General features: G+C 30.9%; 1 protein-coding gene across 2 annotated transcripts; it reads right to left on the bottom strand.

The window, feature by feature from the left end:
• Window positions 1-243: 243 nt before the first annotated feature.
• LOC137807988 (Glucose-methanol-choline (GMC) oxidoreductase family protein) lies at window positions 244-6,155 on the bottom strand. 2 transcript variants are annotated; one of them, XM_068608875.2, is made up of 6 exons: window positions 6,000-6,155; window positions 5,621-5,857; window positions 2,084-2,423; window positions 1,703-2,004; window positions 1,248-1,633; window positions 244-1,025 (listed from the first exon to the last, which is right to left on the bottom strand). In XM_068608875.2, exons 2-6 carry the CDS (start codon window positions 5,700-5,702, stop codon window positions 384-386), a joined length of 1,752 nt encoding a protein of 583 aa, XP_068464976.2. In that variant the 5' UTR covers window positions 5,703-5,857; window positions 6,000-6,155; the 3' UTR covers window positions 244-383. The 2 variants fall into 2 exon arrangements, with proteins under 2 accessions (XP_068464976.2, XP_068464974.2); XM_068608873.2 differs by having other exon boundaries at window positions 2,084-2,432; window positions 6,000-6,127.
• Between the last annotated feature and the right edge of the window lie 17,392 nt (window positions 6,156-23,547).

Below are 23,547 nucleotides of genomic sequence, written 5' to 3'. Positions count from 1 at the left end.
AAGACCCAAGCCAAAGCCAAAGCCCAAACCTAAAACATAACAGAAAAATAAAAACTAATTAACAGAAAAATAAAACTAATTTTATCAAGGCCAGTAACAAGTTAAGCCGTTCTGTGTTTTTCTTAAATTAAAATCAAAGTTTCACATGTAATGTAAAGTTAGTTGTATTTAAAACGAGTGCTAATTATGGAGATAAACTTACAATTTTGCAAAAATTAGCATCCATTGTGAAATCAAAAGACGAGAAGAAATGTTCTTCCTCACTAGCCTCTGTATATTCTGTATATTCATCAAGTACAAGAATAGTGATCAGTTTCTTATTTTTGTGACTGCTGGGTTGCATGAGAAGCAACATTGATGAAAAGCTGAAATCGGAGAAAAAACTATACAGTCTTTTGATATGTTTGATCCGCAGCAGGCGCACCAAGTCTCTGACTCAGTATTTGAAGTCCCATGTACCTGCCAAGCATCATAACGGTGGCCTGAGGATTAGTCCCAGGAGAGTAGTTAAAGGTGGAACCATCGATAACGCGAAGGGCATCCACACCAAGAACCTTGTAGTCCCTGTCCACCACTCTCCCAACTTGGCAACCTCCATGGTAGTGCCAAATGGTCATCACAGTGTCTCTGCAGAACTGTTGGAGAGAGAGGGAGGAATTGGTGTGTTTGGGCAGCAAGTTAACGGGGGAATTTGCGGTCATGTTGAGAAGCACTGAGACTGGCATGTTGGGGTATCTGAAGGGAGCGAATGCCTTGGATTCGATTATCTTCTCCACCACGCTAAGGCCCTGCACGCACCTCTCCAAGTCTCGCGGGTCCTGGAAGTAGTTGAAGGTCACTGACGGGTTCTGGTTTGGATCGCGGCTTCGGAGCTCCAAATGCCCAGTTGAAATCGGACCCATTATCTTCTCCAGTATGAACCCTCCCCTGAAGGCTGCTTGGTCCAGACTTTGCATCGCTTCTGTTGCCTTAGCAAGGGCCTCTGGGGTCCTTTGCTTTGGGGGCACCCTCGACAGTTGACCAATCTGCATCAACCAACTTCTCTTTCTTATGGATTTGAGTTTTACTTCAATGTCTCAATTGCATCACCCACCGGATCAAATTCTTTTATATGCAATTTTTACCATAATTATTATAAATTTTACCCATAATTTTATATCTTCGGGTTAACTTTTTTTATAAATTATTCATAGAAATCAAACTATTCTTTATACAGGGTTATATTAACAAGTATATAATGTGAGTACCTTGGGAGAGAACATTCCGTAGTCCCTAGGAGAACCACCGGCGAAGTTTTCACCACTGGCAGCTTCAATGTAACTGCCAAAACTGGTGATACCCACCACCTGAATCAGAGATACCTCCACCGGTTCAGGAGAAGGGATAAAGATGGCATTCATGGGGTTGTCTGACATTCCCTGGCCAACCAATGGCTGGTCCAACGTTATTCTGATGTTATGGGCCCGAAGCTGCTCTGCCGGCCCAACGCCACTCAACATTAGAAGTTGTGGGCTTCCAAGGGCACCAGCCGAAACAATGATCTCGCTCCTGGGATGGTGCTTCAGGTACGCCCTGTGTTTACGACCCAATGAATCTCTGAACACCACTCCATGAGCCATTGGTTTTGATCCATCTGCAATCACTTAAACTTGTGAATTTCATGTGAGTACTGGGTAGAGAAAAATGAAAATGTGGAAGGGACCTTTGACTCTGAAAAGGATCCTGTGGACGGTGGCATGCAGAAGGAGGGTAATTGCAGAGGGGTTGGCATATTGCAAAAGATCAGCAGCGGTGTGTCTGAAGCCTTGGTCGTCAAAGATGGTGCCTCCAACCTTAGTGCCACCAATGTGATCATAAGTGAAGCCATTATTAGGCACAACACCTATCTCAAGCAGTCCTTCCCGAACAGCCGACTGCCACTGCTTCACTTCTGGCTCAAACGCCACTATCTTCTCCACCCATTCGTACGACTCATTCACTGCCCTTCCATCCCACCCCGCTTCCCTACCCATAAACAATCAATCAATAATCATTACCGTAACATCATCGGTAAGAGAAGAAGAGGGTTGCCTATTGCCTGTACCTTGCATATTCAGGGCTGGCGCGAGTGTAAAACCCAGCGTTCAAGCAACTTCCACCGCCGAGGACGCGGGCTCTTGAGTTGATGACGCCGTCTTCGGAGATGAAACGCTGAGCGGGAGAGGTAGGGGAGGTGTCAGAGAGGGCAGCACCGAAGGCTGCTAAGTTGCTGATGTTGGGGTTGCCGTAGGGTGAGCCACCGCGTTCAAGGAGCAACACGCTGTAATTCTGGGACAGCGTCGCAGCTAGAGGACAACCTGCGGTGCCGCCGCCAATTATGATGTAGTCATAATTTGAGATGTCTGGTGCCGTCGTTGCATTGCGCATAAATGTGTAGTTCGGAACTGTAAATTCTTATGACCAACACCTTTTCGTTAGATTTAGCAAACACTCTAAAACTCACTACCAGTACTGGTTTGAAAAAAGTTCTTAGCTAGCTAGAATTGTACACTAGTGAAAATGTTTACTATTTGTCTGAATGAAGTAAATGGATGATGTTGATTCATTTTGTAAGAACCTAATTAGCTATAACATGATTAATTACTTGTGTAACCAAATCTATATAAACAAAATTTTTAGTTTTAATTAAGAATATTAATTAAGTTGATTTAATTTTTTTGTTTTATATAAATTTGTTTTTTTTATTTGAATTATATATAACTTGATTAAATTAAGATAGCTTTTACTTTAAGTTAAGAAGAAGTGTCAAATATTTAATTTTTCCCTGATCAATCCATTTGATTGAGATTTCATATTAAAAATCAAGAATTCCCCCAAATCATTTATTATATTTTGAAATATAATATGGTATGTTTGGAATTAATTGGTAGCTAATAAACACATATGGATTTTAAAATTATTTTAAAATTTAATTTAATTATATTTACATTATATTTATACGTTTTTTTTCTATCCGTATTTATACATGGTTATACCAAAAACATAAATTATAAGTATAAAAATATAAAATATTTATAATAAAAATTACCGCTCTTTTCATTTAACAATTTTACGGTTTGTAAGAAAATATTTAACAAAATTATAATAATAAAATACTATTAAAATAGATTCAATTTAAATTATAAAGCATTGATTTAGTTTAGCTAAAATTTATATTAAATTAAATCAAATCAAGTGAACTACAAAAGTAATCAGAACACACAACTTTAATGTGAACTTTATTATTAGAAATACACTCTAATTGCATGTTAAGATATCAATTATATTTTGCTTCAAAATAAAAGATTATATGTAACTAAAAAAATATTAAATAAAAAAAATAATTATTATATTAACTAAATTAAATATTATTTTATAGTTTAAAAAAATATTAATATGTAAAATAATTTTTATTATTAATAAAAATTTAAAATTAATTTTTAAATTGGTACATACCATTTTTTTAGATGGTAATTTATAAATTTTTTTATTAATAATAAAAACTATTTTAAATATCAATATTTTTTTATTTTTAAAATTAAATTTTATTTAATAATTTTCTTTAGGTTATTATGAAATTTTTTATTTAATGAAGAAGACATATTAACTTAAAGAATAATGATATTTTGACAATGAGAAAATTTTTGAAAAAACCATTTTATATGATATTTTAATAATGTGATAATATATCTTAATATTTTAGATTACAAAAAAAATATGATTAAATATTAATATAATATTCTTCAAGTGAGTATTGATGAGTATTTAATGTGAAGTTGAAGTTTCCTTTCAATCACTATCCTTCTCATTGAGGTGTGATAATGCAAAATGTTTCCCCTCAGTTTTTTCTCGCCCTTTTCTATCTTTGCATTAAAAGGAAAACAAATAAAGAAAAACATGGGTCACCATATTGCTGGCATGTCAAAATCAAGATCCAAAGCTCAAGCATTCTTCAACTGCCCCATTTACTTAGGACATCTTTCACATAAATAGACACTTTCATCTACATAATAGCTTTTCTTTAAATTTTGTTATACCTCCTTCCCAATAAAACTTGCATACATATTTTACATATTCTCTTGGTTGCTAATTTTAAACATGCATACATATTTTACAATTTGTTGGTTGCTCATTTTAAACATGCAAACATATTTTACAATTTGTTGGTTGCTAACTTTAATATACTTGAAAATCTCACTTCAACTACTAAATTTATAAAAATATTTTCCATGATATGCATAGTAGTTAATCTTGATTAACAACCTAATTAGGTAGCATTTAATTAGGAGACGGAACAGAACAAGATGGAGCTTGTATTTCATATTAGTGGACCAAAATGAATGACTTTTTGGTTTCACGTTCTATTCTATTTTTAGAATACAGCAATATAGAATATAATATCTCAAGCTCTATTCCATCTCTTTCGTTGTTCAAGAGATTCAAAGATTTGCCAACTGTGTTGAGTTTTGTTTTATCCTATCAAATGCTAGTTCCTTGAAAAAAATGGAAGTTATTTATTTACTTTTACATGAAAAAAGACCTTTTTTAAGGCCTTTGTGAATACGTGAGAGAAGGTGATTGATGTTTTATAGTTCTACTTAGCTAATGAATGGCCATGTGGTAGTTAGTTGAGGGAATTTACTTTTATTTTCTCCTTCTTGCAATTATTACACTTCCTTAACTAGTTAGCCAGGACACACCAGTGGTGTGGTGAAATTCTATTCTGGTTGTATACTTTCACCTAATAATTAATACATGTGAAAGTTTGTATGCTGACAAAATGTATCAAAACTGAATCACAAACCAAATTGTACTCAAAACCCTATTCATTCTTACAAGATTACCCAATTAAAGAAACTATTTAATTTAGTTTGCTTCACTTTGGAAATAAATATTTTCTAGTTTGATTTCAACTTCTTCATTCAACCCAACCATAACTTTTCAAACCAAACTGAACCAAGAGTTTAAAAAGTGGAATAATTTTCAACCGTATAAACTCAGAAATAGGTCATTCCGGTCGAAGAGCCATTTTCTAGTTCAGTCCTATTTGTTTTGTTTGGTCTAGTTTTCTTCCGAAGCAACCCATTAACAGAAAGTGCCCCGCACTCTGCATAATACCACAGAAATTATATAGTTTTTCCTTTTTTCACTTATAACAACTAGATTTGCTGTAACACAAACTTATAATAATTATATTTAATCGAAAGGTTTAGCTAGTGGTTATAATTAAGGAACCAAACAGCAATTGAGAAATCATATTTTGATCATCTTTTTATATATAACTAATTAATAGTTATTTTAATAGTAATAATATATAAATCAGTTTCAGAAGTAAATATCTTTGAGACATATTTCCTAAAAATCAAGTGGGTAATGCATTAGAATCACAGTGAGATGTATCAATCACATTTTTAAACAAAAAACATTTTAAATTGTCTTGCTACTCTGCTGAAAAAGCTAACAGTTGTTGAATTATCAAGTATCTGATGCATGATGAATAATTTTATCAGCACAGATGCAGTTCATTTGCAATAAAACCCTGTAATCAAATGTATCTATAAAACCGTAAAAGAGAAAGAGAGAAGAAAAGTAGAAGAATGACCTTTTTGGGAAGCAGAGAGTTGAGTTGAGAAAAGAATCCCAGAAAGAGCAGCAAAAAAAAGGGTCCAGCAGGAAACAGCCATTGCAGAGTTGTGAGGCACAGAGCAGAAAAAGTTGAAGTGAAGTGATGAAGGGAGGTTATTATTATGATCCCCTGCAGTTACTGAAATGACAGTTGTTCCTATTCGTATTTATAGAGTTGAACGCCCAATAATCCCAACGATCATGACGGCCATATCTGAACAATATAAAGATTACTAGCTGTTTATGTCGCCGAAAACTAAGATTAATTTCAATTAATCACTGCTGTGGGGACATAATAAATAAATAAATAGTGAAGAAAATGCAGAGATTTTGAAGTGGTGTCATTCAAAAATCACCTTCCCATCTCCTCGCCTTGCAAATACATAGTAGTGGTTGCCACCAATCCAAAACACACACTTTATGGGAAGACAGTTGGGCTTTTTTTAATTGCACCTAATAACTGCCACTGCTCTTCATCTTCTACTTCCTTGACGGCCAAAATTATGTATATTGTAATTTTTTTTACTTTCCACACTTTTTCTGTTGGAAGGAAAAATAAATAATTGTGGACAAAGAAAATAAAATAAGATAAATAATTTGTTTTCTTTCTAGTTATTTTCGAATACAAGTCACTTCTCACTTTATACTTTTCCATCAAAAAAACTTATGAAATCTTTCTAATTTTCTTGCGTTAGTTGTCATTTTTCTTATTTTTAAATGAAAAGATAACATAATACTTTTATATGTTATATAGTGTACTATAATTATTATTTTATATGTTTTCAGTTTGAAGTGAATTTTAAATATAACTTAATTTTATATTTATAAAATTATTTATAAAACTATATTTACATTTATTTATATATTATGAAATATTTTTATAGGTGAGATCTTCAACATAAATTAATAAAAAAATTTATTTTTATTTTAAATTTATAATTTTATTTTATTTTTTTACTATTTCTTTTTAATAATTCTCATGCATAATTAAGAATAATCCATCAATTATATATAAAAATATACATAAAAGTATTTAAAAAAATTAAAGTATTTTTTTTATTAAATATATACTAATTAAATTACTCTTAACTAATGTGTCATACTATATGAGTAGCAATGTATAAATAATCGATTATTTATGTTGTAATATATAATTATTAAAAAATATTTTAATATTATAACACATATTTAATAATTCAAAACATGAGTAGACAATGTTTTTTCGTTAATATTAGTTAAGTTCATTTTTCAATAAAAGTTTATTAAACAATAAATAATATTAACAAAAAAAATCATAAATTTTCTCTCAAACATAATTATTTTGATTGAAATCTATTAAGGTTTTTTTTACCAACTTTTCGCTTGATATCAATTGAAAATTTTCTATAATTAATATTGTGAAAATATAATCCTAGGGTTAGTCAAAAGTTTTCTATTTCATATTAGAAAAAATATACTAACTAACTTTGGAAAGAAAATAATACTAGTAATGTTGACCGAAAAATAATCCTTACAAATGTTAGTAAAAAAAAAAGAAATAATGTCACTATAATCAGAAAACAATTTTGACGACATTAGTAAAGAAAGTCATGATTATGTTGATAATGAAAAGGCTATTAATATTAATTAGAGAAAAATTAATGTTGATAATGTTGATTGAAAAATAATCACCAACGACCCTAGTATAAAAAAAGACCCTATCAGCATTAATTAAAAAAAAAATGTTACCAACGATTTTCTGATTTTGACTGAACTGAAAATATCCTAGTCTAAGTAGAGTTACTATGTATCAATAGAATATGTACTAATTAACAATATCACATCCGGAATCAAGACAAGAAAAAGGTATACAAAAATTTAAATTCTAACTTTTTAGGTGAAATTTGAATCATATCTTAAGTAGTGAAATTATTTTTATAATTTTAAAATCCTTTAAAATTATCTACTTAAATAACATGTTTAATTAGAAAAAAAACATTTCAAAATTTCTATAAAAGGAATTAACTTGTAAGATCTTTTATCTAAATAAACTATAAATAATTTTAACTAACACTAGCATTCTTATTTAATATCAATTTAGGTATAAATTTTAAAAATTTATAAAAAAATATTTTTAAATATATTTTTTGTGTATAAATAACATAATATTTCAAAAATATCATAAAAATAATATCCATTAATTTATAAAATATTTTTTCGTATAATGTAAAAATTTACGTTTTTAATTCTTATAATTAGAGTTTTATCTTTAAATGATGATATAATATATAAAATATCATATTATTATATATATATATATATATATTAAATTTATCATCTAAAAAACTTAAATTCGAATCATTATTTAATAGATCCTAAGTTTAATTTAATGTTGGTTATGGTCACTTTATTGGACTTCACTTAAGAACTTTTATTACGTTATAACTACACGAGAGTTAATGACATAAAACAACAGGGAATTACAGGATGTATAGAAATATTTTAAAAGATTGAAAAGTACGTAATACAGATATTATATTTAAAATATAGTAATTATGTTTAATTAATTGAAATAAGGGTACTCCATTATTAGCAAACCCAATTTTCTAATTGATCGTAAATTAAGATAACAACTTTTGTTATAAAATTAAAATTCTTTATTTTTAAAAAAAGATTAATGATAAATAGTAAATGGTTGAAATATATTTATAAATAACAATTTGAAACAATGATTAAAGTAATATCTTTGTAAGCCATGAGAATATTAGTTGAATTCACACCTAATGGTAGCAAAACAAAATTTGGTATTTTTTTTTATCAAGAAAGAATTAATAAATTATAAATGGAGACATTTTTTCTATTTTTTATAAAAAAGAAAACCTGACCACTTAACTAGCAAGATGAAGATGAATATTACATACATTAAAATTAGAGAAAACAGGAAGCAAACAGAACCAAAAGCACATAAGAATCCTGAAAAAGGAAGTCTAGGCTTTTTGAACAACCAACACTGTCCTTAGAGTGCTTAATTATGTAGCAATAACTGCATACAACAGCAGCTAACAAAATCTTGTATGATAAAATAAGAATTCTAAAATAATAAAAAAAGTTCATGTATTGTTTGATATTTATTGTTGAATTGTTCACTATTATAGTGTTCATTCTTCAACATCATGTTATTTTATAACTGAAGTTGGACATAAAAAGAAAAACTAATTCTTGTCGTTTTATCCCAATCTATTATATTATAGATTAGTTTTGCTCATTATCCTTAGCATGAGAATAATGCAAAGTGTAATTCTCACTGGAAACAAGGAGAAGTTTATAACATCAATGGACCCAATAAAAATTCAGACGTCAGAAACAGGATAAAATCTTTACTTAGATAATGCAAAATGTGAAGTGTAAACACATGTAAAGTACACCTCAATGTGATGAGGATCAAGATCATTAACACAACACTTTTAACCTCTCAAATATACTTCAAAGGTACTTTTTTTGCTGATTCAAGATGTTTTTTTCTTCATGATCATGTAGTCTGAATTCTTCTTTTAGAAAAGGCTTGCTACTAAATGAGCAGGGACTACATAGAACATATGTAAATATGTCTTGAACATTTGTAAAATATTTTGTATGAGTTAGAATATCTAAATATTCTATTATATATTATTACTAAAAAATATTAAATAAAAAATAATTTTAAAAATAAAAAATAATTAATTGTTATATTATTTTTAATATTAAAAAAATATTGATATATAAATTATTTTATACTATTGATAAATATTTTTTAAATCGGTATCTAATTAGTTATTAATATTTAGATTCTAAAATTATTACCTAAATTTTAATAACTAATTAATACCAATTTAAAAATTATTTTTTAATAATAAAAATTAATTTAAATATCAATAATTTTTTTAGTTCGTAAAATAATATCTAATTTAGTTAATATAAAAACTAATTATTTTTTGTTTTTAAAAATTATTTTATTTTAATAATTTTTTTGTTATATATATATATTTAAAATCTTACCAGGATAAATAAAAATGTATGATGTTGAAGATTTATGAAAGTTTTATAATCATAAAGTTGATTCAATTGTATTTGATCCCTCCATTAGTCTCCAATAATATATTTAATTTTTGTATTAATTCAATATTAAATTAGAACATGTTATTTTTGACATATACTAATGATTTAATTCACTTTTAATTTATTAGACATTGTAAGTATAAAGAATGAGAAGTGTGATGAAGTTAGTTTGTGATATATGTTTAGCAAAACATTAGTAGTCACATTTGATTTATCATGAACAAAATTTCATGAAAAGAATAATAAAAAAGTTTTGAAAAGACCAAAATCACATTATTTGATTATTTGAATATTGAACTAGGAGAGAGGAGAGAGGTGGTATAGTGTGGCATCCAACGGCCTCATTGATGAGTGGTTCAATAAGAGGATGATGTTGAGGTGGAGTGAAGCCAAGCAAAACATAATTAAATCAAGGACAGCTTCTATGAAAATACTTGGTTCGCGAGATTCGATTTTCAGCTTCTTTTCAATAAAAGAGGTTTCACATAATTTCTAAACAAAGAAGCAATCAATTCTTTAATGAACACAATTGAATACAGTTGGGGTAGATAGGTTACTGGCTACAGAGATTAATTGCACAACAATACCATATCGTATTTTTGCGGCGATTCAATGCTCTTATAATGTCTCATGTACTTTTTATTCATGCCTCTTATCGGAATACGGAGGTTGTAAGACGAACTTGGGAAGGCTAAAACTTTTCTTCTTCTGTTATGTCACAACCAACTTTGGATGATGAAATCCAATAAAAGTTCATTTTCAATTTTTTTTTCCACCTTGAAGTCACTTACAACTTTTGATGAAGATTTTTTTTGTCTCCATAAATAAAACTCAGCAACAAAATATTTATATTAATTAATTCAGTTAAGTTGTTGTTTATGATTTAATTTATTTAGTATTGTTTCTTTGGCTAACATCAATCAATGATGAAAGTTTCATACTTAATTTAGTTGTTAGATGTTGAATTGCAATGTTTGTTATACGTCCTTCAAGCATCACATTGAATCTCTTTCTCCTTTTACTTGAGGAGTCATCAACACTTACAATTAAGGTGGAAAAAAAATTCAAATTGTAAAATTTAATTTATAATTATCTAAATTCATATTACTTTAAATTTATTTAAATGGATTATCTCAAATCCAAATTCATATTTTTGAATTTTAAGTCCAATCCATTTAATTGAATATGGATTAGATATAGATTGGATATATTTTTGGATTATCAAAAATAGATTTTGATTTATTTTGAGTTGACTTGGACATAGGTCAAACTAAGTCGACCTTAGCTAAGGCACAATCGAGTTGATCTGGGCTCAAGTCGAGTTGAGTCGCTCGGACCTAGATTGAGCCTAAGTCGAGCTGAGTCAACTCGAGTCCATATTGCCTCTCGATCCGAGCTCATGTCGAGTCGATTGAGCTTGGAGCTAGGTTGAGCCAAATCGAGTTGGCCATGCCAAAGGTCCAGGTCGAGCCAATTCAGCCCGAGACCGTGTTGAGTCGAGTCCATATCAACCAGATTCGACTTGATTGAGTGGGGTTGGTCGGGCCCATGTCGAGCGTAGTCGGCTCAAGCTCGGGTCCATGTCGACTCGATTCGACTTGGACTCGTGTCGAGCCAGTCGGTCGGACTCGTGTTGAGTCGAGTCCATGTCCACCAGATTCGGACTGGGCCTGTGTCGAGCGGAGTCGGCTATGGACCGTGTCGAGCCCAAAGTCGCCCCAAGCCCGTGTCGACATAGGCACCTATCAACCGAAGTTGGCTGGGGCCCGTGTTGACCCGAGTACATGTCGACCCGATTCAGCCCGAGTTTGTATGAAGCGATGTAGGTCAGGCACGTGTCGAGCAGAGTCGATCGGGCCCGTGTTGAGCCCAGTTGACCCAGGCCCGTGTCAACTAAATTCAGTCCGATCTAGTTTTGACCAAAGTCAGTCTGGGCCCGTGTCGGCCAAAGTTGACCCGGGCCCATGTTGATCGAAGTCGATTGAGACCCGTGTCAACTAAAGTTTGCTCAAGCCCGTGTCGATCGAAATTGTTGTGGCCCCGTGTTAATCGTAGTTGGATCAGGCCCATGTTGACCAACTTCTTGAGCTCGTCTCGACCAAAGTCAGCTCAGGCTCATCTCGACCGAAGTCGCCTTGGCCTTGTGTCGAACAAAGTCAACTCGGGCCCGTGTCGATCGAAGTCGACCTGAGTCCGTGTCGACAGAAGTCGGCTTAGGCTCGTGTCGACTGAAGTCACCCTGCCCCTACCAAAGTCAGGCTCGAGCCCACGTTGACCGAAGTCAGATCGTGCCCGTGTCAACCGATGTTAGCTCGGGCTCGTGTCGACTGAAGTTGCACTAGCCTCGTGTCGAACGAAGTTGGCCCAGACCAGTGTCTACCAAAGTTGACCTAGGCCCATGTCGACCAAAGTCAGGTTGGGGCTGTGTCGATCGAAGTTGGCTCAAGCACGTGTCGACCTAAGTCGGCTCAGGCCTATGTTGACTGAAGTCGGCTCGGGCTTGTTTTGACCGAAGTCCGCATGATCCCTTATCGAATGCACTGAGTTGGGGCCCGTGTTGAGCTGAGTCTATGTCGACTTGGTTCTTCAAAACCTTCTTGAACCACCTCCCAAAATCTCGGGATCCCAAAAGGACTTTCATTTGGATGCTCCAATTGTCATAATTCGTCATCTTTGTTAATCAAGACATGGGTAAATGAAAGGTTACACTTATCATACCAATTTGTGAACAGAGGATATATTTTGTCAAATAAGAATACAATCTCCATAAATAGTCTTACAATAGATTTATCAAATTATACCTTCTATCTAGTAACCTATACTATAAATTATATCAAAATTATAGTATAAATGACATTTAAAATCAAAATTAAAGATAATAAGTATTGAGCATTCGAATTTTAAAATAAAAGTGATGATGATTTTGAACTTAATGATAACAAAATAAACATGGTCGATCTTATACCTTTTAGATTTGGCAATTAAGTAATTAGTTTGACGTTATTCATTCCGTTTAGATGAGATTTATGTGGTCGATTGCACTATCTACTTTAGTTCCATGAACGAGACTATGGTATATAAAACATTTTCTCATGGATAGCAACTGCAGAATTCTGCACAGTATAATCTATACTAAAATGCATGTTATTTGTGACAAAGAGTGGCTTTGTTTGACAGAAAAACTCAATTCCCTTCTAGAAATTAAAGTGATAAAACTTCATACTCTTCTATTTGTGATGAGTACAAACAGACTAGTACTGTAATAAGAGATCTTTGTCTGCGTATATGCTTCAATAGACTCAGACATGCTGCAGAAAAAAGTACTACCTACCACTTACTAACTTCAAAGCAAACTATATATAAACAAAAAAATTAAGGTGTAAAAGTGAACCGACAATTCAAGGTTTCTTTCCAGAAGATCACTTAATTTCGTGGTTAAGTTTCAACTACAGTTTTGCATGGCTTTGACATATTCAAACACTGAATAAATGCTAGAAGTTCAAAAGTTCAATACCAAAGCAAGAAAGACATGTGATTTGGTAGCCTTTTAATTAAAGGCAAATACAGATTTCCTACCGAAAACGGAATTAAAGAGTCAAAGACAAAAGGTCTAATATCAAGATAGTATTGAGAATATAAATGAACACTGTGTACGTACAGCCTTTAGTGAAATTAACACAGGAATATTACCTTCATTTAAAGTTTACAAGAGTTAAATCAAGTGTAAAAGTTTTAACATATACATGGAATCATTAAATTGATCAAATACTATGATAAATTTCTGGTGTCATCATGTATACACCAAAAACATTCTAGGTTTGAACTTCAATTATCGTTGATGAAATTTCGGCTTGCATGGCAGTTCTAGAAGGATCATCTACGACTCGCCATACGATGCCACAAAACAATACATGACCAATTCTTTTAAGCTCTATAACATAATCAAATTAATTGTACCATTGTTAAATGTCAAGCAGTAACATGATTCTTTGTCTTGCTCTTGCATGGACACACTAATAATAGCTCAAGAATGCAAGGTGCAAGACAAAGACAACAATAATAACAACAGCCAGCTTATCCCATTAGGTGAAGTTGTGTTACATAGAGAATTCTTAAGAATCTTATTCACCACGAGAATTCTTAATAATTTCTGATCTCCAAAATGTAAAACTTTTTTTTTTCCTGGTTGCACATTACGCTTGAAAATGATTACGCCTTCAAAATGAACCACGAACATGACTTCAAAACCTGATAGACCTGGCCAAAGTAATTATTATCATAGATTTTTTTTTTTTTATCAGCAACTATAAGTGATTTGTTTATTTCATTGCTCTATGCACACCAATACAACAATACTAGGTATCAGACCATTTTTGGAAAACGAACTCCAGGAACATATTACTCGTTATAAGATAGCACAGCTAAGTAAGTTAGGAATAACCTAGTAAATTAATTCACGAGATGAATTGCCTTAATGCTTGAGGCATGAGCTAAGAAATCTCTTACTCCATCCTCAAAAAACTCATATAGATGTTTCTTTAGCTGCATTTCACCCAGCTGTAAGCGACTTTTAACTTTGGAACAGCACCAAAAAGTAGGACAAAGAAGTGATACGTTATGGACGTGGAACGAAGTATCCATAACCATAGGGAATAGAAATGAATAATCCTTGAACCTAGAACTTAATGGGCTAAAGTTTCACTAAAAGTGCTGTTCGTGTTACTCTCCGACAAAAAATCAGCACTAGATCTTAATAATAGTGGCCAGTTTTATTTACCGGGATAAAAGCACCAATCAGTAAGATGAATTGACAATTTTAATCGGAGATAAGTGTCTTCAATACCCATCTTACCGTATCAAGTTCTTCATTTGTACTTTTTTTTGATTGAGTGTAACTTTTGTATTTTTTTAAATACACGTGACTAATATAATCTCTCTTACATAGTTTTCAAAATATTAATTCTTTTTTCCTATCAGATTTGGTAGATATAGATAATATTTTAACATTGAATATTAATAGTTTAAATTTAAATTTCGCTTCCCAACAATCATTTCTTTAATTAAAATTTAATTCATTTTCAATATTATTTAAATTTAACTTTATTCTTATTATAATTAAATATTAAAAAATTTATATACACAATATATAATATTATATATATTATATAATTACGTATTTTGTATTATTATATTGTAGTATGCCTGTTATAATTCAGTTTAATTGTTATTTTTTAATATTATTATTATTATTAATTAATTAATGATGTACTTGAAATGATAGAGACACCGGACAAACCAAAGGTCATAACATTATGGTGTTTTTTATTATTCACAACAGTACTCATTTATACTTAAATCTTCTATAAAATATCCTCCTCTGCTACTTTCTTTCTGGTGCTCTACTACTTTCTTTCTGGTGGTTTATCTATTATTCTTTTTCTCTCCTACTGAGTTCTTGGTGTTTTCTCCATTACTCATTTAATGGCGCCCAGTGCTGAAGAAATCATTAGACTTCAAACAAGAGGAGTCTTTTGGTGCATGAACAGCCGTGGGAAAGTATGTATATTTATCTTTTTTTCCAAAATTTCTTCTTTTCAACATTTTCTTCATTTGCTGACATTTTTTTTTTCTTTATTTAAAAAACAATAGCTTGGTTATGTAGATTGGGCTTTCGCCATTGAGTTTCAAAAAGAACTGGGAAAGGAGTGGACCCTGGCTGATTCAGAAGGAAACGTCCATATAGTGGAATATAACGAAAATTTATTGTCGTCGGAAATATTGAGTGAATGGTTTAATTTGTTTTATTTTTATGGTTTCATAGATGATAACTACATTTTATTCCGTTATGTGGGTCACAACGCCTTCCATATAACTGTTTATATGGATGACGTCCCTCAGAGTGGAGTAAATCGTTATTTGGAAGAAATTGAAGGGAAGGAACCCTTAAGCATTGGTCCCTTCGATCATTTTTCCATAAAGTTGTCTCGATTAAGTATCAAACTCAGTTATCTGGTTAGTATAAAATTGATTTATTTAAAAATGTTTTCTATTATATTATACTTCATTTCTATTTTCTTATTATTTCGATATTGTTGTAGGATCTTCCTGCTAAATTTTCACAATATATTCGACAAGGGAGATTTAATAAGGTTACTCTGCATGGTCTACTAATGGATGTGGAATGCAAGGTCTTGAAAGGGAAACCTCCTTCTAGACGGATTAAACTTGGCAAAGGGTGGAAGAATTTCTGTAGTCTTCATTCTTTTCGTGAAGGAGACAAGATTATCTTTGAATGTGATATTAAAAATCCTTCTTCTCATATCAGGGTTTTGTTACTTACTTCTAGTCACAGTTTAAGCTATCCTGCATAATTTCTTTTATTATTCTCATAGCATAATAGTTACCAGTTATTAAGAAAGCTCAGACATATTTATGTTTCTGCTTGGACTTTTTTTGGAAAACTAAACTGTCAGCTACTCTTTATGTTTATATTATATTCACTATATGTTTCTGTTTAGTAGTGTTCATATTCTATTTGTTCATCCATTTCTTGCAATGTGAATACATAAATTATTACAATTTTGTTTCATTATCTGGTATATTTATAATAGGTTGGCATTATTATATATGCTTAAGGCTATAACAATTGCCAGTATATTAAAGTCATAAAAATCTTTGATCATATTTTTTATTATATATATTTTGTGTTAATATTAGAGAATGCTTATATTCTTTTTATTCTTTGTATATTGTTTATTATTAATTAGTCATTCAAGTATTAATTGTTGTTTTTTTTTTATCTAGAAACCTGATGATGTATATATGTTTATTATTGTTTTATGGTTTTTAAGATCTTTAGTTACTTATATAATAGTATTTCATTGTATTTATATTTCATTATGTTTTATTTTGTATTATATTACATTACATTTTATTTTAATTTATATCATAAAAAGTGAATTCATAATTTAATATGATTTTGCCTACAATCTGTTTCTGGAAGAAACACACATTTACTGATAGTTTATTGTAATAATTATACTTGGGTATAATCTACTGAATTCTATTTTTTAATGGCAATAATTTTTTGGAGAGTTTTTTTTTGCAGATTAAATTACAGTATGAAGATAACATGAGGTTGGTGAAGAGGACTTCACAACATAGTATTAGATAATTGTTTATATAATAATGTATTTGTTTAAATTATTTTATTGTATTGTTATTGTATTGTAATTATTATGGTAAAAATATATTCATGAATTTTTAATTATTTATGTTATATTATATTAAATTCATTAATATACTAAAAAGTATGTAATCTTATACTATTGTAATATATTTAATTTTATTTCATAACTTAATAATTTATAATAAATCTAAATAAATTTATTATTTTTAATATTAATATTTAAATATAAAATATTAGAAAAATTCCCATGCGTTGCACGGGTGTTTAATATGTAAAGCCATGATTTAAAGCTCTCACATGACCCAATATCTTCACAATTAACAGTGAAGTAGCTAGAACTGATTGTTCCGAATGTTCTGCCCTATGACCATCAAAAGCAGATTTGCCATTATTCATTTTAATCCCTGAACTGCATCGCGTCAAAAATGAAAAGCTTCCATGAGGACAATATTTACTCAGCATAAAACAAAAAATTGAACATAGCCGCCTCTCACTGTAATTCCAATAAAACAAAATAAAGGAAAACTTTTCTTTGACATTTGACACTACAAATAGTAAAACACACAGTTCACAACTATTTATAATAATATAATAATATTTTTAATTAAAAAATATAATTAAAATATTAATATTTTAAAATGATAAATGTATGTATTTATTATTTATGTTGAAAATATATCACCTATCACGGGCTATTTTGGCTCAGTTTATCTTTCGCTTCCAAATTAATTAAAACATTAATAAACTCTATTCTATTGGTATTGATATTTTTTCCTTTATGATTACTCTTAGTACTCGGATATTCGCTTTGGGTTGGAAGTTAACATGCAAAATATTCTTATAGGGTGAAAAATGGGTAATAATTACGTATCTAATTTAGTTGTGATGGTTATTTATATAGTTTTGTATGGTCATGGGTCGATCCTGAAGTTCTTTTGTGTGGTGAGAGGTCAATCCAATTAATTACCTTAAATGGTTGGTGCTGAGAAAATTACCGTTATAGAATTTGTGTAATGTGCAATTAAGTAATCAAGAGAGTTACAAGAAGGAGGGAAATGGGAGAAGACGTTAGACAAATAGCTATATAGAGGAGGGGAGACCGATCAACGAAAAAAAAAAAAAGAACAACATAAGAATTAGAGTGTTGAACAATGTTGATCTTCTATGTCATTGGTTATTTAAAGACATTTTAGTGTTGGATGAAAATTAACATAAGTAATTAAAAATATATTAAAATAATTTCGTATTGTTTAACTTAACATATTCTACTTTAATCTTAACACATTATTTCTACTGGGTCTTCGGTGGTACCCAAGTGTACCAAGACCGTGGACACTTACCATGAAAAATATGCATATTATATCGGAATAAAAATTATTGCAGGTATCAGAGAGAAACTAAACAGTAACTGAGTCAGTTAATTGCTACGCAAATTTACAATTGAGTTGTTCGTAAGAGTGTTTGTTGGTATCGGTAGGCATGGTTGAGTTTCGAGTTCAATGGAGAGAACCGCTGCATCGTTGCACTGTCTTTTGTTTGGAAATCACACTCAGCAGCTGTTAACACGCACATTATATTTATCTTGTCTGTATTATATAACTTTCACATATAAACTTAAAATATGTTATTAATTAAAATTTTCAAATAATTTTGACGAAATTATTAAATACTTTTTTAACTTTATAAAAATATAATAAAGATTAATATTATATCATAATAACGATCGCATGAATTATTTTTAATATTTATGATATACATTATATATCCTTTTTACAGTTTACAACAAAACTATGGTATCACTAAACTTTTATGTATTTTTATAACTATTATATGACTTTGTTTGTATTAAGTAGGTGATTCAATTTTCAAAGAAAATAGAAAATACAAATTTGAAGAAAACATGTTAGCGGTTTCTTCCTCATCCCAACTAATGACTTCCTGTACCATCATTACCATTTTACTCATTTTAAAAACAACTTCTAGATTAATTTTTCTAAAATATTTTTAGAACATAAACACATTTTATGAATTCTAAATTTATTATTTTAAAAATTAAAAAAATATGTTATAGAAAAGATAATATTTTTACCTTATGGATTTCTATTTCAGAAAAACATTTTGCTTACTGAACTCATATTCCAAAAATACCTTTTGCTTATAAAATCCTTATTCTAAATCATCCGAAATTATCAAGAATAATTCTGGTATTACATAGAATGTAAGGTGCATAGAGAAAAATGTAGAGTTACAGGAAGAAATACCAAACATGTTGGATTTAAATGTTCTCTCGAGCCCACGACTCACCACTTATACGGACCTAAGGTTGGGCTCATTTTTCACCCCATATTTTCAAGTTGCAACCTGTAAAATTTGAAATTCCAATTTTATTCTTCCAATCTTGTTTTCGTAATTTCATTGAATATGCAATCCAGTGAGCTTTCATATTATACATAGAACACTAAACTTTTTTATTTATTTAAATTATATATTCTGATTTTATATTTTAGCACTACAAGGAAATCATTAAATAGAAACCAATTTTAGAAACTAAAAATAATTAGTTGTTATAGTGACTAAATTAGAGACCATTTTAGGAACTAAATAAATTTTTGGTTCTAAAATAGTTTCTATTATTGTTAAATGATTTCTAAATTGGTATCTAATTAGCAATCAAGGTTTTTGCTACCAAATTTAGAAACTAAATAATTGGTAGTTAAAACCTTGGTATCTAATTTAGAAACTATTTAACAATAATATAAACTAATTTAGATACTATTTAACAATAATAGAAACTAATTTAGAAATTACTTTTTTTTATTTTTTAAAATGGTTTCTAATTTAGTTACTATTGCAACTAATTATTTTGGTATTTAAATGGTTTCTATTTGATGATTTGAGTGTAGTGTAGAATGTATGTATTCTGAAATGGACATTCTACAATACAAAAATTATATTATATATTTTAGAATAAAAAAATATTTTGAATTATATAATCTTAAATGTAATTCTTATTTTATATTTTAAAATATACAGTCTAAAATACAATTTTTATATTTCAGAAGATATAATTCATAATACAGAATAAGAATAAAAATTCATTCTGCACAATCCATATTAGATGTTTTGGAATATGTAAAATATATATGTTCCAGAAATCTTGATCCAATATGTTTCAGGATAAAGTATATCCATATCACTAATCACACTATTCCATAATATCCTTCCAGAAATCAAAATTCATATCCAATCTAAAATGATTACTTATTTTACATATACCTTCTGGATTGTTTGTTTAGGGTATAAAAAAGTTCAATTTTGAATCACATGGTCCGAAAACCTTTATAAAAAAGAAAAAAAAAATCATAAATGTTACCAATTGATACCTTTTGTACCTAAACAAGACTAACCAACTTAAATCACTACTAAAACTTGTTGGAATCCTTAACCTTGTAACAATGAAGTACAATTTTTTAAGCAAAAACAAAAGCTCACCCACAAGCAAGAAAAGTAAAAAAAGAAGAAGGGAAGACACCATTAAAATAAAGCAAAATTGTAGAATAGTTATTTTAAAAATTACGGGTTCAAGAAGCAAAAGCCCCTCTAGTTTGGGTTGGCCCATTTTAAGCCTTACTTGTCTTTTAATTAAGGATAATTTTAACTTTTAATGATATTATGTAAGTTTTTAATAATTACAAAATATATATTATAAATTAATTTTAATTTTACTTTTATTTATTTTTATCATTATTAATTATAATTATTTATTTATTTTTATTATTTCATAAATTTATTATTAATATTTTTATTTTTATTATATATCATTTTATATATTTATTAATATTTTAATAATCATTATTATTATTTATATTATTTTATATAATTAATTATACTTATTTGATTATAATATAAATAAATTAATAATATAATATTATAATATATATTTAATATAATAATTACAAAAATATATATTTATTATAATATATATATTTAATAACAATCTTCGCATATCTTCGCAAAACTGCAAAGAAAGAAGGTTAAGACGTTTTTACCTCGATTCTTGTATTTTATTACTTTTTTATTTATTGATAGGTGTGTTTTATCCGTCTTTCTTCGCCTTCTAAAATCCATCATTGGATACAAATGCAACTTTAGAGTTAAGGATGAAAAAAAAAAAAAAAAATTGTGAAATTTAATTTATAATTATCTAAATTCATATTATTTTTAATTCATTTAAATGGATTTATCTCCTTTATTTTTGAATTTTAAATCTAATCGATTTAATTGGATATGAATTAGATATAAATTAGATATATTTTTGGATTATTGAAAATAGATTTTGGTTTAGATTTTGAGTTGTCCCGGACACAGGTCGAGCTAAGTGGACCCGAGCCAAAGTCGAATCGAGTCGATTCGGCCTCATGTCGAGTTGACTTGACCCGGGCCCGGATTGAGCCTAGGTCGAGCTGAGTCAACTCGAGCTCGGATCAACTCTCGATCCAGGCCCATGTCGAGCCGATTGAGCTTGGACCTAGGTCGAGCCAAATCGAGCTGGCCGGGCCAAGGGTCAGGTCGAGCCAATTCAGTCCAGGACCGTGTTGAGCCGAGTCCATATAAACCAGAGTCGGCCCAGACCGTGTTGAATGGAGTCGGTTAGGCCCGTGTCGAGTGGAGTCGGCTTGGGCTTGGGTCCATGTCAACTTGATTCAGCCCGGGCTCGTGTCGAGCTGAGTCGATCGAGCTCGTGTTGAGCCGAGTCCATGTCAACTTGATTCAGACTGGGGCTGTGTCGAGCGGAGTAGGCCCGAGCCTATGTTGAGCTTGAAGTCGCCCCAGGCCCGTGTCGACTAAAGTTGGCTCGGGCCCGGGTCCATGTCGACCTGATTAAGCTTGGATTTGTATCGAGCAGTGTCGGTCAGGCGCGTAATGAGTGAAGTCGGTCAGGCTTATGTTGAGCCCAAGCCCGTGTCGACCGAAGTCTGCTTGGTCCTATGTTAATCGAAGTCGGTCTAGGCCCGTTTCGACCGAAGTCGACCCGGACTAGTGTCAACTGAATTCTGCCCGGGTGCGTGTGGACTGAAGTTCGCTTGGGCCCGTGTCGACCAAAGTCATCGTGGCACCGTGTCCATCAAAGTCAGCTCGAACCCATGTCGACCGAAGTCAACTTGAGCCAGTTTCGACCAAAGTTAGCTAAGGCCTGTCTTGATCGAAGTCGCCCTGGCCCCGTGTCTACTAAAGTCGGCCCAGGTCCATGTTGACCAAAGTTGGCCCGAGTCCGTGTCGATTGAAGTCGGCTCGGGCCCGTGTTGACCAAAGTTGCCCTGGCCCCGTGTCGACCAAAGTTGGCACGGGCCCACGTTGATCGAAGTCAGACCAGCCCCGTGTCGACCGAAGTTGCCTTGGCCCCTTACTGAGCTAGTTTTCATCTTGCTTTCACTAGTTTTCACACTGATTTTGCTAATTTTCTTTATGGGAATCACTAAGTGAAAATTGGTTATGTGGTGCTAATGATATTTGGAAATGATTACCTCTGGTACTTGCACATTTTGTGTTTTGCAGGTATTGTCAAATTCAAACAGAACATCCCAAGCAAACCATGAATTTGTCTTCATCAAATAGGGGGAGATTGTTGAACTTAAAGCTTTGATGTCTCCAAATCCATGAAGATTGCTTGAAGACTAGGTTGTTGCTTGTGGGAATGGATTATGGGTAGATTAGAATTTTTCAATCCACTCTTAGCTTAATCCAAATTTGAATAAATCAAGTTCTTTCAAAAGAAAAGTGTTTTTCAAAGTAAGTGAAAAAGAACCTGTTGGTTTGTCATTTCAATCGATTGTTTTGGAAAAGATTTGAAAAAGTTGAAATTGGCTGACCTCAGTCAAAGCCAATTCAATCGGTTGAATTGTACTTTCAATCAATTGTTTTTTAAAAATCTTAACAAAATTGGTTAAGTCTGTTAAATCTGTTTTTCTTGATTTAAATTTATTTTGGCCCCTGAGTGAAAGTCTAAAACGACTATTTTTGAGGTTATATAACTGATGTTTAAATCTCTAAAATGAGAAAGAGGTCATATTACAAAAAGAGATTAAAAGTTTTCCAAGATTGCAAAATTGCTAAAGGCTTTGCATTGGTTAAGAGTGGAATAGGATCTGCTGTATTCGTTTTGTATGAAGTGTGATCCTTCTTGTTCTTACTTGTGTTTCAATTCATATTTGTAAAAGTATAAGATACTGGTGTCTACAGTTAGAGGGTGTTATGACTTGTAGTGTTTGTGTTTCAAAGAGGGTGAGTGTTCTTGAAGGGTTCAAGATCATATCTTTAGTGTTTCTGTTGTGTAATCTGTTGTTGATTACTTAGTGAAATACCCATGAATTTTTGGGGACTGGATGTAGCTCAGGTTAAGAGTGAACCAATATAAACTTTGTGTGTGAATCTATCTATCCCTCACTGCTTTAAAACTGTTTTATATGTGTTTTTGTAAATTGCTGATAAAAACAATCGGTTGATTCGCATAAACAACCGATTGATTTTCTGAAATCAATTTAAAACATTTTAGTTTCTTGGATGATCTAATTGCTTCTTTTGTGATTCTACATTAATCTTCATTCTTGTCCAGTATTTTTGAAAATCTTTCATTAAAGAAT

The sequence above is a fragment of the Phaseolus vulgaris genome, chromosome 3 (assembly GCF_051622355.1).
Source record: "Phaseolus vulgaris cultivar YP4 chromosome 3, ASM5162235v1, whole genome shotgun sequence".
In the NCBI taxonomy this organism is placed as follows: Eukaryota; Viridiplantae; Streptophyta; class Magnoliopsida; order Fabales; family Fabaceae; genus Phaseolus; species Phaseolus vulgaris.
Note: the sequence above shows the minus strand (reverse complement) of the source record. Positions and strands in the feature narration are given on the sequence as shown.

What these genes read in the sequence shown, in the direction of transcription:
- LOC137807988 (XM_068608873.2), bottom strand. Translation starts at nt 5,702, where the DNA reads ATGGCTGTTTCCTGCTGGACCCTTTTTTTTGCTGCTCTTTCTGGGATT. An exon ending in ACTCTCTGCTTCCCAAAAAG is followed by an intron (nt 2,433 to 5,620) that starts GTCATTCTTCTA and finishes GTTGGTCATAAG; the next exon opens with AATTTACAGTTCCGAACTAC. An exon ending in ACGGAATGTTCTCTCCCAAG is followed by an intron (nt 1,026 to 1,247) that starts GTACTCACATTA and finishes TGGTTGATGCAG; the next exon opens with ATTGGTCAACTGTCGAGGGT.